General features: G+C 42.8%; 1 protein-coding gene across 2 annotated transcripts in view; it reads left to right on the top strand.

Moving 5' to 3' along the window:
• The window catches only part of znf821 (zinc finger protein 821), a 21739-nt gene extending 7000 nt beyond the window's left edge, over window positions 1-14739 (top strand). For both annotated transcript variants that reach the window (XM_034111803.2, XM_034111795.1), the window contains exons 2-6: window positions 5923-6054; window positions 6186-6304; window positions 8151-8249; window positions 9120-9286; window positions 10810-14739. In XM_034111803.2, the coding sequence (XP_033967694.1) occupies window positions 5923-6054; window positions 6186-6304; window positions 8151-8249; window positions 9120-9286; window positions 10810-11740 (1448 nt within the window). In that variant the 3' untranslated portion in view covers window positions 11741-14739. The remainder of the gene's footprint in view (window positions 1-5922; window positions 6055-6185; window positions 6305-8150; window positions 8250-9119; window positions 9287-10809) is intronic.
• Window positions 14740-15353: the final 614 nt, after the last annotated feature.

The raw sequence follows: 15353 nt of genomic DNA on the forward strand, positions 1-15353 counted from the left end.
TGTGTGTGCACATATATGTCAGTGGGCTCTGGCTTAGCATTCATTGTGTTTCAGTGCGGGGTTGTTGATATAAAAGCAGCCAAATCGGGGAAAGTACATTCTTGTAGTGCTCGTTTTAAGTGGAGCCCAAAAATCTCCCCCAAAAAAAGTAGAATTGTATAAATAATTCACTATCTGGCACAGTGCTTTTTATTTCGTGGGTGGACTATGCTGTTCTGATTATAGGTTCCACTTCCTGTCGCCACCGTTTTGTATTATTGTAATCATTTCTACCATTGTATTATAGCAAAGTGTTCTGAGAGGCTCTTTGTATGTGAGTGGACAAATCCTGTACTGTGAGCTGTAGGCGAAGCACTAGTTCGGAAAAAGGCATACCTTCTTGTGGTATGCCCTGACAGTAGATGCTGTCTCTTTGTACAGTATGTTGCTATGGAGATAAAGCAATCATGCTGCATACATTATATGGGTGAAAAGGTGGATATTCTATTTTTAAAAGACACAATTCATTGAAATATAAATATTCTAATCAACATATCTTTGGAAATCATGTTTTTGGTGAACCCAATCCCTCAATGGGAGGTCCTGCCACCATGGTGCAAAGTCATACTAGCGCCTGTCTGTCTGTAGACACACTTATGTTCTCCCTGCATGGTTCACTGTGCTCAGGAAATTGTAGTTTATTTTCATACAAAGACAAGCTTGAACAACGTGAAACATGATAGACGGGCTTGGTGTCTTATTCATGTCCTCCTCACCTTTTGATGCACATGCAAACATAAAAAACAATTATTATTTCCACATCTTTAGCCCGTCCCACTGGTTTCAACTGCAAAACTGACTTGCAGTTCCTGGAATTGTATTATTGATTGGTGGAAACATTCATTCATTGTTATTTCAACGACCAATACCAAGGCTCTTCTTAAACAGAGACATGTTTGCACCAAGCAACTCTACTATATTGTCAGCATTTGATCTGAGGGTGTTAAATATATATTGTGATGTAATTCTTGAACACCAACTATAGACAATCACAGCACTTTTTCTCATTGACGCAAAAGCAAAAGAAGTTCCATGTTGAATATTGCTCATTTGCTCTTATAGACCCAGAGATGTTAATGCATAGACACCACATGATGACAACATTGCTGATGTCAGGAAACTCATATTGTCTCATGGCCCCTTAGCTGTTCTGAAATCAATGTAAACCACTTCCCCCTGTGGCTCATTGTTTGTTTGAAACGGTAACTATATATACCTGGCTATATGTAATAAAATAGGCCAAAAAATTGCAATCATTCACTGAAAACATATTACATTACATTGCATTTAGCTGACGCTTTTATCCAAAGCGACGTACAATAAGTGCGTTCGACCAACAAAATAAAAACTTGAAGAAAACAGAATGATATAAGTACATCAGGTTTCATAGAGCAAAAACATTTCAAGTGCCACTCAACTGGCTTTAGGTAAGCCAGTCCTTTATTAGTATATAAGTGCTTTGTTAATAGTTCTATCGCTCGAAGTGGAGTCGAAAGAGATGAGTTTTCAGTCTGCGCCGGAAGGTGTGTAAGCTATCTGCTGTCCTGATGTCAATGGGGAGCTCATTCCACCATTTTGGAGCCAGGATAGCAAACCCACGTGTTTTTGCTGATGGGAACTTGGGTCCCCTTCACAGCGAGGGTGCAGCGAGCCGTTTGGTTGATGCAGAGCGATGCGAGTGCACGTGCTGGGGTGTACGGTTTAACCATGTCCTGGATGTAGGAAGGGCCAGATCCATTCGCAGCATGGTACGCAAGTACCATTGTCTTGAAGTGGATTCTAGCAGTTACCGGAAGCCAGTGGAGGGAGCGGAGGAGCGGCGTGGTGTGGGAGCATTTAGGAAGGTTGAAGACCAGACAAGCCGCTGCATTCTGGATGAGCTGCAGAGGTCGGATGGCACATGCAGGTAGACCAGCCAGGAGGGAGTTGCAGTAGTCTAGGCGTGAGCTGACGAGAGCCTGGACCAGAACCTGCGTGGCTTTCTGGGTCAGCTGGGGACGCATCCTCCTGATGTTGTAAAGCGTGTATCTGCAGCAGCGGGTTGTAGCAGCGATGTTTGCAGTGAAGGACAGTTTGTTATCTAGGGTCACACCTAGATTCCTTGCAGTCTGATTCGGGGAAACAACAGAGGTGCCCATGTTGATTGTTAGGTCAAGAGTGGGACAATCTTTTCCCGGAAGGAAAAGCAGTTCAGTCTTGTCAAGGTTGAGCTTGAGGTGATGAGCAGACATCCACTGAGAGATGTCAGCTAGACAAGCAGAGATGCGTGCGACGACCTGGGTCTCTGAGCGGGGAAAGGACAGAATTAATTGGGTGTCATCAGCGTAGCAGTTGTATGAAAAACCATGCGGGCTAATGACAGATCCGAGCGAGTTTGTGTACAAGGAGAAGAGGAGGGGACCGAGAACAGAGCCCTGAGGGACCCCTGTAGTTAATTGACTCCGACCCTCTCCAAGTAACCCTGTAGGTGCGGTCTTTGAGGTATGAGGTGATGAGGGAAAGTGCAGAGCCTGAAACTCCAAGTTCTTGTAGAGTGCGAAGGAGGATCTGATGATTCACTGTGTCGAATGCAGCAGACAGGTCCAAAAGGATGATGACAGAGGAGAGGGAGGCTGCTTTAGTGTGCAGTTCCTCAGTGACAGCAAGGAGGGCAGTTTCTGTGGAGTGACCTGCCTTGAAACCAGACTGGTGCGGATCCAGAAGGTTGTTCTGATGGAGATAACAGGAGAGTTGTTTAAAGACGGCGCGTTGTGTTTTAGACAGGAACGGGAGGAGAGCGACAGGCCTGTAGTTTATAACATCTGACGGGTTGAGAGTGGGTTTCTTTAGGAGAGGGTTTACTCTTGCCTCCTTGAGACTGTTTGGAAAGTGACCAGAAGTTAGAGAAGTGTTGATGAAATGGGTGAGAAACGGTAGAATATCAGGATCGATAGTCTGAAGGAGGTTTGAAGGGATAGGGTCCAGAGGACAGGTGGTAGGGCAGGCAGAGGTAATGAGGGTAAGAACCTCACTTGGAGAGAGAGGGGGAAAAGGAGGTCAGTGTGTGGGTGAAAGGAGGGTCTGGTGACCCAGTGGTGAGTAAAGGTGAGTCAAAAAAAGAAGAGTGAATATCATCAACCTTTTTTTCAAAGTGGTTAACAAAGTCGCTTGACAGAAGGGAGGAGGAGGAAGAGGCTTTGGGGGGGTCCAGGAGGGAGGAGAAGATGGAAAATAGTTTTTTGGAATTAGAATAGGAAGATTGGATCTTATCTTGAAAGAAAGTGCTTTTTGCCTGAGAGATCGAAGCAGAGAACGAGGAAAGGAGAGCCTGATAGGTTAGGAGGTCATCATGGTGTTTGGATTTCCACCGTTTCCGCTCTGCTGCCCGAAGGACGGTTCTATTAGCACGCAGTGCGTCATATAGCCAGGGAGCAGGAGGGGACTGACGAGCCTGCCGAGATGTGAGAGGACAGAGAGAGTCCAGAGAGGATGAGAGAGTAGAGAGCAGAGTTTGGAGGTAGGAGTTGGAACGAGTCAGAGGAAGGGAGGGCTGAGAGCACCGATGAGGCAAAGGTAGAGGGGGAGAGGGAACGGAGGTTACGGCGGACAGGTGCAGGATGAGAAAAGATTAGTTTGTTATGTTTGGAAAGGGGTAGAGAGAATGAAATGAAGAAGTGATCGGATGTGTGGAGCGGGTTTACAGAGAGGTTAGAAGTAGTGCAGTTCCTTGAGAATATGAGATCAAGGACATTGCCAGCTTCATGAGTTGGTGGGGACGGAGACAGTGAGAAAGCAAAGGCGGTTAACAGAGATGTTAGTTCGTCTATCTTCCCCGTCTGGAAGTTGAAGTCTCCGAGAAGTACAGCGGGAGGGCCAGTTTCAGGGATGTGTGAGAGGAGATTATCTAATTCCTCCAAGAAGTCCCCCAAGGCGCCTAGTGGACGGTAGAGAACAACAATTGTTAATTGTATAGGATGGGTCACTGTGACGGCATGGAATTCAAAGGTGGAAGGAGTGAAGTTAGGTAGCTTGAAGAGGGAATAGCTCCATTTGGGAGAGAGCAGGAGACCAGTGCCACCTCCTCTGCCAGTGGGTCTGGGTGTATGTGAGAAGGAATATGCTGTGGAGAGAGCTGCTGGGGTGGATGTGTTGGATGGAGTAATCCAGGTCTCAGTGAGAGCAAGGAAATCCAGGGACTGCAGGGAAGCGTAGCCAGAGATGAAGTCGGCCTTAGGAACAGCTGACTGGCAGTTCCACAGGCCGCCTGAAACTAGATGTTGGATCTCAGTGGAGCATGTGGGATAGACGAGAGCAGGCCGGTTATATCGATTACGAGATACACAGGGCCAGTGATAATTGCGAGAAGACACATAAACAGGAATGGAGAAAATACACATGATTATAGCATGAGAGGCTAAACAATTAAATAAAACACCAGCGATACTTAGCTCAATCAAAGTAGGATTTGCCTCCTCTTTGCCACCCCCCTCTGACTCCCGCAGGACTCCTTTGTCTTTGTCAGTCTCACGGAGCGTCCACACTACAGCTTCAAAAAAAGTTTGGAGCTGGGCGTGTCTGGAGCTTGGGGATTTTTTCAAGCAACACGACCAACAACCAATCACATGAATCTCCCGCCCCCGACATACAAAGCAAAAAACCCCGGGGATTTTATGGGAGCAATATATATATAAACTCCCCAAACAGGCGAAAACCTACCAGTTTCACCCACTGTCTCTGCCACCTCCCTCCATGCCTGGTTCCTCCGGTTTGTATCCCGGTAGGTGAAGAGGGTCTGGTCATACAAAACCGGGTGATTTTCTACGGCGATAGTTAGTTTCTCCTTTTCTTTTTTTGAAATATAGAAATGAACGGTGGGATATTTCTCCCAGCTTAGACGCGGTTTGATTGGCTACGGCTTCAGCTGTCAGATTTTGCGAAACGGGATTTGATTGGCTGACGCCGGAGACGGACCGCTCTGCTACCCACAATTCAGTTCGGCGAAAAAGCGAGGCAACGTGACGTCACCCCATTGAAAGTGAATGGGCAGATTGGAGTTGTCGACGCTTCCGACGCTGTAGTGTGGACGGGCCGTTACTCCCACAGGACTCCTTTGTCTTTGTCAGTCTTAGCCTGTCTGAAGCTGACGCTCCAGGAAAGTGCTACCTAAATGGACACCTGATTGCTGAGTTCTCACAGCTGTGGGGCCACGTCCCTTTAATTAGTTCACTCTCTGCAGCTAGTGGCCCTCAAAAGGAAATCTAGACTGGCTCCCTCTTGAGTTGCTATAGTATCGTTTCAGTAATTAGTTCACTCTCTGCAGCTAGTGGCCCTCAAAAGGAAATCTAGACTGGCTCCCTCTTGAGTTGCTATAGTATCGTTTCAGTCGCCCAATGGTTTTACAATTACATTAAACCCTAAGTTATAAAGTTATGAGTTTAACCCTTAATACAGTTACACCTACTCAATAAAGCTCTTACTATTCTACAAATGTTTAAATCAAAGTTAACCCTAGCAGTCAGTTAGTTCAGTTTAAAGGTTTCAGTCAAATTACTTGTCCCAAGTTTCTGCCTGACAGATACTGTAGCGGTTTTGAGATTTAAAATCACAATTTCAGTCAGATCAACTACAGAGCATTTATACAGAGTACACACACTGAAACAGAGAAGTCTAAAAACAGAATGTTACTCACACAATTCTAGAAGTCACCAGTTGTTATCCTGTTAAAATCGAGTTGCACACTGTATATAGTCATTCTTCGCCAATGAAATGAGTTCTTCTTTAGCTGAAGCTAAGCAGCAAATCATAATTAAGGACCTTAAATGTTACTTTTATAAACGATCATATTCCGCACCCACATCAGTTACCCAGGTTTGTTACTGACTGAGGCTTTCCTTCTCTCTCCAGGGCCATTTCACACTTTAGGCCTCACAGGACTTCAGCACACTATTAACATGGACGGCAGGGACGAATTCACCGAAGGCAGTGAATGCTGCAGCAACAATTCCCAGGAAGTACAAGAGCAGGATAGCATCTCAGGTAAAGGATGAAGGGCCGGGGCAGGGGAGCACTGGAGGGACTCTGTGGGACTGAGGGGCGTTAGTGAGAGTAAGCCCTGCTCTGTGTTCTGTTGTCTGTCTGTATTGATAGGGATGTGTTTGCCTCCATAGAAGACAGCGATAGTGACCTTGATAACCACGGTGAAGACTCGTCCTCCAACACCTCCGCTGACGACCACATGTCCACCAAGAGAACGCAGTGCCGCCTTCAAGGAGCGGGGGTCAAAGAGGTGAGGGAGGGGGGCAAATCCTGGTTTAAAGTGGTATTGTTTATGCCTTTGACAGTATTTTAGAGTGTCTAGTTTAAATATATGTTACAATATAGGCCTTCACTGTACTGAGAGGTTGGTGGTGTTGCTGCATGTACATACAAACTCCAGAGAGCTATATTATTGACATGGATCGGATCTGCTCTGTGTCACGGTGTAGGGGTCTAGCTTCCATTTGGGAAACATGGCACATCACATGTGGCAAGACTGTTGGCTGTGAAAATGTAGAACTTAATAATCTCTCATCCCCCAGCAGTGCCTGAAACAGCAGTTGATGTGAATATTCATTTGGACATGGATCTGTGTAGGAAAACATACCACTGTATTTGATGGGTTTTGCTTAAGTTACTGCGCAAGTATATCGTATTTTACTAACTGTGGATTCACAGATAGTAAATATTAAGTTATATTAGATTCAAGAATGGCAGAAAATGCTGTTTTCAATCATGGATCTTTTCTATGTTCTATGTCATATTAAACTGAATATCTTTAGGATTTGGACTCACAAAACAGGACTTATATATATATATATATATATATATAAGACATCACCTCAGGCTTTGAAAAACTTTGATGGACATTTGCCACAATGTTTGACATGTATTGGACCAAACCAATAATTGAGAAAATACTTAATTAGCAAATTAATCAATACAATTAAAAAAAAATAATCTGTATTTGCAGCCCTCGTTGCATACATGTTCATGCTAAGAAAAAAAGCAGATAATTTGAATGAATTACTTTGGGTATAGAAAGTAACAGGAAGTGCTGATATCTCGTACATCTGACATTTACACAATGTTTCCTTTTCATTAAACCATCTGTTAAAACAGTGAAACACAAACTGTGTTTCAAGAAGTTGTACGGCAGTGTGCAGATATATATTCAAGCTCTTATTTTGACCATAAGATCTTTATTTGTTAAATCATCTTCAACATCTCGATCGTTAGGTTCATATCAAATTGGTAGAAGAGGTATTTATAAGTAGCAGGAACCATCTCTGTAGTCTGTGGGATGTGACAACTTGTGACAAAGTATCCGCCTACGCAATAAAGAAAATGGCAAGCACTTTCATTTAATGGACTTGAACAGAACACCCCTGGTATCAGCCAATATGTTTTGTGCGCAGACCTTCTGTTTGAAAATGTCATGCATTTCAGCTTGTGTGTGAGTCACATCTGTGACCGCACACAGCATCAAGTCACTGTTAATGAGTCACTGGGGGTTTGTGGGAAATGTTGCTTAATCAACACATCTCCATATACCACTTGTAGAAACGCTCCAGCTAGAAACATAAAGTGAGAAGTGACTCCACAAAGAAAAAAAAGAAAATAAATGTGCCGTGCTTTTTAGAATCCATCGTGTTATGTTTATAATCAGTTGTCAGCATACTAAGTTCCAAAGAGGAGGATGTACTTTGCTTTTGAATTGTAATAAGTTACACATTAACACATAATTACTTTCTGGCATTTATTGACTTTGCGGAAAACAGCGGAAACACAGCTGAAAAGTACAAAGTTAAAGATGGCAGTGCAAACGTCATCAGAGTTCAAAACAGATTACTGCCAATTTATATATTAAAAGTATTTCAATATAACTTGAATTAAGATCAATCTGAGTAACAGAAAGACTGTTTTATCCAACATATAAGCTTTTTACCCACAGAATTGCTTTTGATTGTAATTCCATTTCCCCTCTTTTGTTGTTTTATAATGTAAACTTGTTACATAAAACAGGATGCTCCTCGTTCTGCATATAGCAATGGTTGTTCTCCTGACATGTTTTTAATGGTGCTTGTTTTCTTCAGGAGAGCGAGGAAGGGGGAGACAACTGCATCAACTTTGTGTGTCCGCTCTGCTCGCTGGACTTCAACAGCCCTGAGAAGCTCATCTCCCATGTCTACCAGGTGAGAACAACACTGTCTCGCCTGTCCTAATATAGTACAGAGCCATGGGAAAAAACAGCTTTACACCCCTCAGTCCAGTCTGTTTCTATAAGCTGGAGGTGGGCTGTAACCTTTAAAGCCCCTAAGTGGCTTCCAGCATCAGTACAGCACTCGACTGTATGATATAGTGCTTACTATGTCATGTGACTGCCTAGGAGTCTCACACTTCAAAAAAATTCATTCATTTTACTGGACTCCACACCTTTCTCTGTCCTTTGTTTATGTGATCACTTAATATTCAGGAGCTGAGTTATACCTTGCAGAATGCTGACACTCAACCATGTTCATATCTTTTTGCAAATGGCGGGCATTTTGTGGTTGTTGTTGCTAAAGATGCTATCAGATGAGTGTAATGTTGAGCAATTACGACAGCGTCTCCCTCAGTCTGCATTCTTGGCACTGAAGATCATATTTGAATGCTTCTCAAATAATTGTATTTCCAACATATTTCAATGTTTTTATACTCTATACAAAAAAAAGGTTAAGCAGCATTAGTGTTCAATTTAGAGCACTAATTAAAAAAGCATTGTGGAAGTTCCCAGGATTTTCAACAGAATTTATGATAAAATGGCAACTTAACATGCTTATATCATGCAGATTACTGTACAAAACGCTCCCATACCATCAAATAAGATTATTATTTTTACCATTCCTCAAAATAGATTTGATACGAATAATATACACATTTTCAATATTTGATCAATTTGAATAATTCACTATCTACAGTTTAAAATATGTTGAATGAGTCCATTCATTTTGTATGTGGTGTACTTTAAATGTCCTTTTCTTTCCCAGTTCCATGTTCTGATCTTGTTTTGCTGTCGTTAACAGCACACCAGTATGATGAGCAGCAGTAAGAGCTACGTGTGCCCGGTGTGTGGGCGCGCCCTGAGTTCGCCTGGCTCGCTCGGGCGCCATCTTCTCATCCACTCCGAGGACCGCCTGTCCAACTGCGCTGTCTGCGGGGCGCGCTTCACAGACACCAACAACTTTGACAGGTTTGGCTCATCTCCATAGAATCTCTTGTCTTTAATCCCCATTGCTTTCATATTTAAAAATAAACCATATATTTAGATGTTTTATTATTTTAGCCCCAAAGTGTTTCTATTTGATTTTAAATTAATTACATCTCTATCAAAAATGATGCTGTTCTATGTCAAACATTTTAGGTCAGTTGCTTCCACAGCTATCAAGTAAATGAATTAATAATGAATTAATAATAAAAATCAATAATTCAAAATGCAGTTTTACGGTTTTGCTGCTGCTCTTTTCTATAGATCTTTAAACCTTTCAACAAGATCTAAGGGTTCAGTAAGCTTCAGATTATTTATCAACCTACTACAAAGGCAGCAGACCTCACTGATTTATCAGGAGGAACTATTTTAAATGGCACAGTAAAACATTTTTATATAATTGTTAGAATTTGTTAGAAATCCTTGAAAGACTTAAGTAGGTTTTAATAAAAAATGTTGATTAAAAGGTGTAGAGAACTTTCTGAAAATGAAGTGATAATTAGTCTTACATTCAGCATGTTCCAACACAATGGAGCTGTGCTTCTCAAAGTAAGAGATCAGGCAGGAGGCAGAGCATGAGGGATGAATATAATTAGTACTGCTTTGACAGATTTAATGGAAGTAAACATGCAAGTTGCTTAGCAACTACCATTATGTTTCAGATTTGGACAGCACTGGTCAGGACATAAGGTCAGGACATGTAATCTAAAATGTAATGTGAAAAATCACGACCTATAATTATAGACCTATACTTATAGTCAGATGTAACTGCAAATAAAACACCATAAGTATAAACTGAGCGCTGATGGTGATGGAGTGTATTTATATGAGCTGTGAATAAAGGAAGATTTAAAGCACCTGTTAGGAAGATGTGTTATACGGTAGCAGTATGCTAAACTCCTCTCTTAGTTAAACGCAGGTCACGAGGCATATTGCCTACCTCATCGCTCAGATAAATAGTTGGGAAAGCATCAGAACAGGATGAAGCCAGAATAACTTGAGTCTAAGAATATATAACCATACGGACCAGGTGGTCCTAACAAGCTGTTGGCATGAATACAAGCAACAGAAAATGTAAAGTGTATTTTTTCTCATTTATATTGCAAGCTGAATATTCCAAACAATACAAGCTGTTATTCGACAAATCGTTGTATTTATCAGCCTTTGATGCAGACTGGTGATAGTAACTAGGATACAGGACTTAGAACAGAATTGATCAAAGAGAGCAGAAAATGTGCCCTGATGTGCCTTCAGAGCTGAACATGAGCAAAGAAATGGAGAAAATAAAAAACAATAACATAAAATTCACCTTTTTAAGCTGTATAAATGTAATTATAGAATTGTGTCAACTGAGGCAAGTGAAAGAAAACACACCAACATAAAAGGATGCAGTGATCAGGACGTCAGATTAAGAAAGGAGAAAATATATATCAGAGCCTAATGCTTCTTAGAAAGCCTCAAGGCACAAGTAACCAGCTATTTATTTATTTACTGTGTTGTTTTCTTAGGGAGAAGCTGAAAGATGTCATCGACACCTCCAGGATGGATCTGATGGACGGGCGGGACACGTGCTCCATGTCCCTCTCCAGTAGCCCCATGAACAGCCCGGACCACGCAGCAGGGCCCAGCCCCAGCTCCTGTCAGGGCCCCCCCCCCTGTCAGGCCTCTGACCCCAACATGTGTCAAGCCCATCGCACCTGCCAGGCTCCAGACCACCACCCCAGCCAGTGCCACGGCCCCCGGCAGTGTCAGGGCCTGGGACCCTGCGCGGGCTCTGACCAAGGAGCCTCCTTTCCCTCTCTGCCCGACAGCCTCCTCTCGGACGGGCCCTCACTGGGGTCCATACCCGACGCTCTGAACTCCTCCCCCCCAGGCTTCCCTCCCATCTCAGACATCCTGAGCCCCATGCTGGTGTATCCCGCCGGAGTTCTTCTGGTGTGCAACAGCTGCATCGCCTACCAGCAGCTGATGGAGGCTCAGTCTCCCATGCGAAAATGGGCCCTGCGTAGGAAGAACGAGCCCGTGGAGGCCCGCATGTATCGACTGGAGCGCGAGCGCACGGCGAAGAAGAACAAGCGGGCGTGCGAGTCGGAGGACGAGAGGGAAGTCAGGAGGCTGCGGGACCGCGAGGCCAAGCGCATGCAGAGGATGCAGGAGTCCGAGGACCAGCGGTCGCGCAGGCTGCAAAGAGACAGGGAGGCCATGCGCATGAAAAGAGCCAATGAGACGCCGGAGAAGAGGCAGGCCAGGCTGATCCGAGAGAGGGAGGCCAAGAGGATCAAGAGGCGGCTGGAGAAGATCGACCCCGCCCTGAGGTCACAGATCGAGCACGACCCAGCGGCCATGGCTGCCCTCACAGCAGACATGAGTCTCTTCCAGTTCCCCTGCCCCATGCCGGTCCCTTCCATGGATAACGGTCTGTTCATGAAGATGCCCTAATGGCGGGAAAACATTGGGCCTCTAGCAGCGACTATAGCCGCTTTCACACCAAGTACTTAGCTGATACTTGTCCCTGGTACTTGTCCCTGGTACTTGTTCCCACCGAACTCTTTAGTCCCTCGAACTGTCCTAGTAGATCGCGTTCTCACCGGAATAAGTCCCTGAGGGAGGATTAGGCAAATGAAGCCGCTGACGTCACTTCTTCTTCTTCTGCTTTGGGTTCACAAAACTTTTACGGGGCGTGGTTTGCAATTCGCCCAGCCAATCAGAAATTGTTAGTGTGGCCGACACACTCACGAACCATTTCCTCCTCAGGAAAGTACTACCTCTCTAGCAGGGACTATCTTGGTTTGCGTGAACTAGGGACTAGTTCCAGACCCTTTTTGGTGTTAAACCAAATCTCCCCCCCTATCGGCCTAGTTCGGGGGGAAAAGTACTCCGGTGTGAAAGCGCCTATTAACTCTGCCCTCTGGTCACAGTGAACCATTCCTCGCTGGTTTACCTCCAGCTTCTTCTGTGTCGCACAGACTAACTGCTTTGTTGAATACAGCAAAAACGTTTTCAATTTCTAATTTATTACAGTATAGAAAGCCTTGGGAACAGGGTTGAGAATGTTTCATATTGTATGGATGAGAGCATGTTGTAAAGAGATTTATCTGTTGGTCAGAGGGCTGGCACATGTTAACATAGTTCATTCTAGTAGGAACAGTTATACTTCCTTTGATGGGGAAAACATAGTCTTTTTGCACATGGACCCTCAGTGACAGGAGTGGGGATTTTGTAGCCGCAGCCCCCCCCCCTCATATACCAGCCCAGTGACTTGGGTTTACTGGTAGCTACACCTCTCTCTCTCTCTTTCCAAGCTGCCGCCCTGGGAAATTCATATTCAGTCAAACTCTTCTACCTCAGCTGTCTCGTGGCTTACTGCGCTCCACCTCCAAGCTTCCAAAGCTCTTCATGTACTGGACAGAGGGTCTGGGATGTTTCCCACGATAACAGTGTTTCGTTGAACACTCAGGCAATTTAATAGGACACAAACATTCACTGGAGCAACTGATTTAAAATCACAGCAGTTCCCCATTTCCCAGGTTTGATAGAAATGCTACTTCACAGGAAATTGAATTTGTTGTCCTATTGAACACGCCGAGTGTGGAGCATCATTCCCCCTCGCCTTCTGAGTCGTACAACTTGATGCATTTGTCTCTTGACATTTGCAAATATTTTTCCCTACGTCGTTACACTCCAAATATTATGCCAATGTCATTTCTTTTTTTTACCTTTTCTGTTACAAAGCTTTTCCAAGGCTCATAACACTTCTGTCTGTGCTGCTGTTATTGTACTGTACAATACATTAGTTACCTCTTATATATTTCCATATTAAGGAATAATGTGTTAAAATGTTCCATCTAGTGTTCACAATGTTCATAAAATGATACTTTACTTGAATTCTGCCCACAAGGACACATTGGTTTTCCTCATGCGTTAATAACAACATCAAATGTGTAATTATTTACAGGATCATACACAAATAATGCCTCCTCTGCATGTGATGTTTTACCTCCAGTAAACGTGAGCTGTACCACTTAAATTGGGGTTATTTTATATCCTCCATCAGCGAAATTGATGGAAGCTATTTATTGATTCATATAAGGAACAGATTTTAAACTTGTGTACCTGTTTTTTATATTTTGATCCCGACCATTACTGAGCACTCGGGCTAATCTCATGATACATACAGCCCATACTGGGAGAGAGATTTTTATTAATTCATTAACCTCATTCCAGCACATATTTATGCAATATGATGTGAATATATTTTTATTGTGAAAATGTTTTGGGTTATTTTGTTACTGTCAGTGGTATAAAATGTTTTAATTAGAGGCCATGTCTGGATATTACTTGTTTAATTTCCTGCCTGTAAGGTTACCTCCAGTTTTCTGAACTTCACCAGATGTAAACATTACAATAAGCAGTTTCTGAAATATTCTCCAAAGAATATCAGAGACACGGTTCTGTTTGAGTCACTCCTAGACAAGAGTCCATCTACCTGGCTGTTTGTCACAGCAAATTTAACAAAGAGGTAAAAAAAAAGACGGGATATTCTTTGGTTTTATCCTCAGAGGCTTTCCTAGGAGTGCATCAAACCTCTATGCAACAGATGTGTTATTTATTCCAAGGGAGATTAATTCACTTTTCACTGAAACTATGCAGAATGCGACTTCAATGTAAAGAGTTTAGCTTCTCAGGCAATTGAACTCAGTGAGGGCTCTGAACCTCGAGATGACACCCTGGTCCATAAGAATCATTTATAGATCTATCTTACGATGTGATGGCAAACATTTTTGGCAGGTTTGTGACTTTTGTAGAAACACTTTGTCTCTGGATATGTGTTTTCTCTTCCTACTTCAGCACATGAAGGCAACAGGGTCTCACTGCCATCCGATTCATGACATACCGAGGCTTCAGGTGTCATTATTTCTCTCTTCTCTCACACTATGAATACTGGGTATTCTCAGAGGTTGCTCTTTCAAATTGCTGTGATCCCCTTTGTCCTGCAGTCGGGGCGACAGAAAACGGTGGCACCTGTGGTCTGACATATTATTGCAGAGGAAGTACTCTGAAGTGGTGCTGGTGTTTTATGAGCAGCTCTCTCAGAATGGATTAGGTAAGCACTGCATGTCGTGAAACTGCACTTGTCCTAGAATGGTTCGATATGAGCTTGTGTTCTACTGTTAGTTTATGCCTGCCTGTTTTTTAGTTTATTCAAAAGAAAAATGTTGTCAAAAAAAAGAAAATGTTGGCCTTTCTATATTAATTCTATCAGGATTTCCTCTCAATGTCCATGTTTACAAAACAAATGTCTGAACAAAGGCCAAATGAATGAGCTAACTGCTAATGGGAACATTCATGCTTGCTGCGATATCAATGCATTCTGACTGGATGCCATCCTGTTGCTGGAGTAACAGATGTACAGATCGTGATGAAACCTGGTAAAGAATGTGGAAATAAACATTAACTTTACTATAATGGTATTGTCCAGTCTCGCTTCTCTCATTTTGCTTTATACACACAAATGCACAATGGATTTGAATGGAGATGCTGACCAAGCATTTCTTTAACAAGGTGTTCTCTTAAAATGCAAAGGGTAGGTGGAGTTTAACGTTAAATGTTTAAGAATACTTATGCTTTACTGTTTGTTTGTGGTCTTTCTGAGGTTCTAGTCCACAAAATCTAAAATAAATAGAGAAATATGGCAGGTTTTGGGGAATAAAATAATGCATGAAAATTAAGTCCCCATGAAATACTTACAGCTTAGTAGACATTTAAATGCCATAGTCGTTTACTTTGAAAACCGTCCATCTGATTGTTTACATTTTTCTTTTTGAAAATGTTTAGACAATTTCAAGCAGCGCAATATTAACCATGGGTTTCTTTAAATTGGTTCAATTTCAATAACTTGAAGTACATTTTTTTTTAATTGACATGATTTTTGAGCTCAGATATCAAAACCAAATATAAATCAAGTTTTGTAAATCCCACCACTTAAAATTATCTGAACATTGCGGATCAAAATGTAATTTTCATATTTCAATGCTATATAGGCTACTTGGTG

Source organism: Pseudochaenichthys georgianus, chromosome 3 (genome assembly GCF_902827115.2).
Source record: "Pseudochaenichthys georgianus chromosome 3, fPseGeo1.2, whole genome shotgun sequence".
In the NCBI taxonomy this organism is placed as follows: domain Eukaryota; kingdom Metazoa; phylum Chordata; class Actinopteri; order Perciformes; family Channichthyidae; genus Pseudochaenichthys; species Pseudochaenichthys georgianus.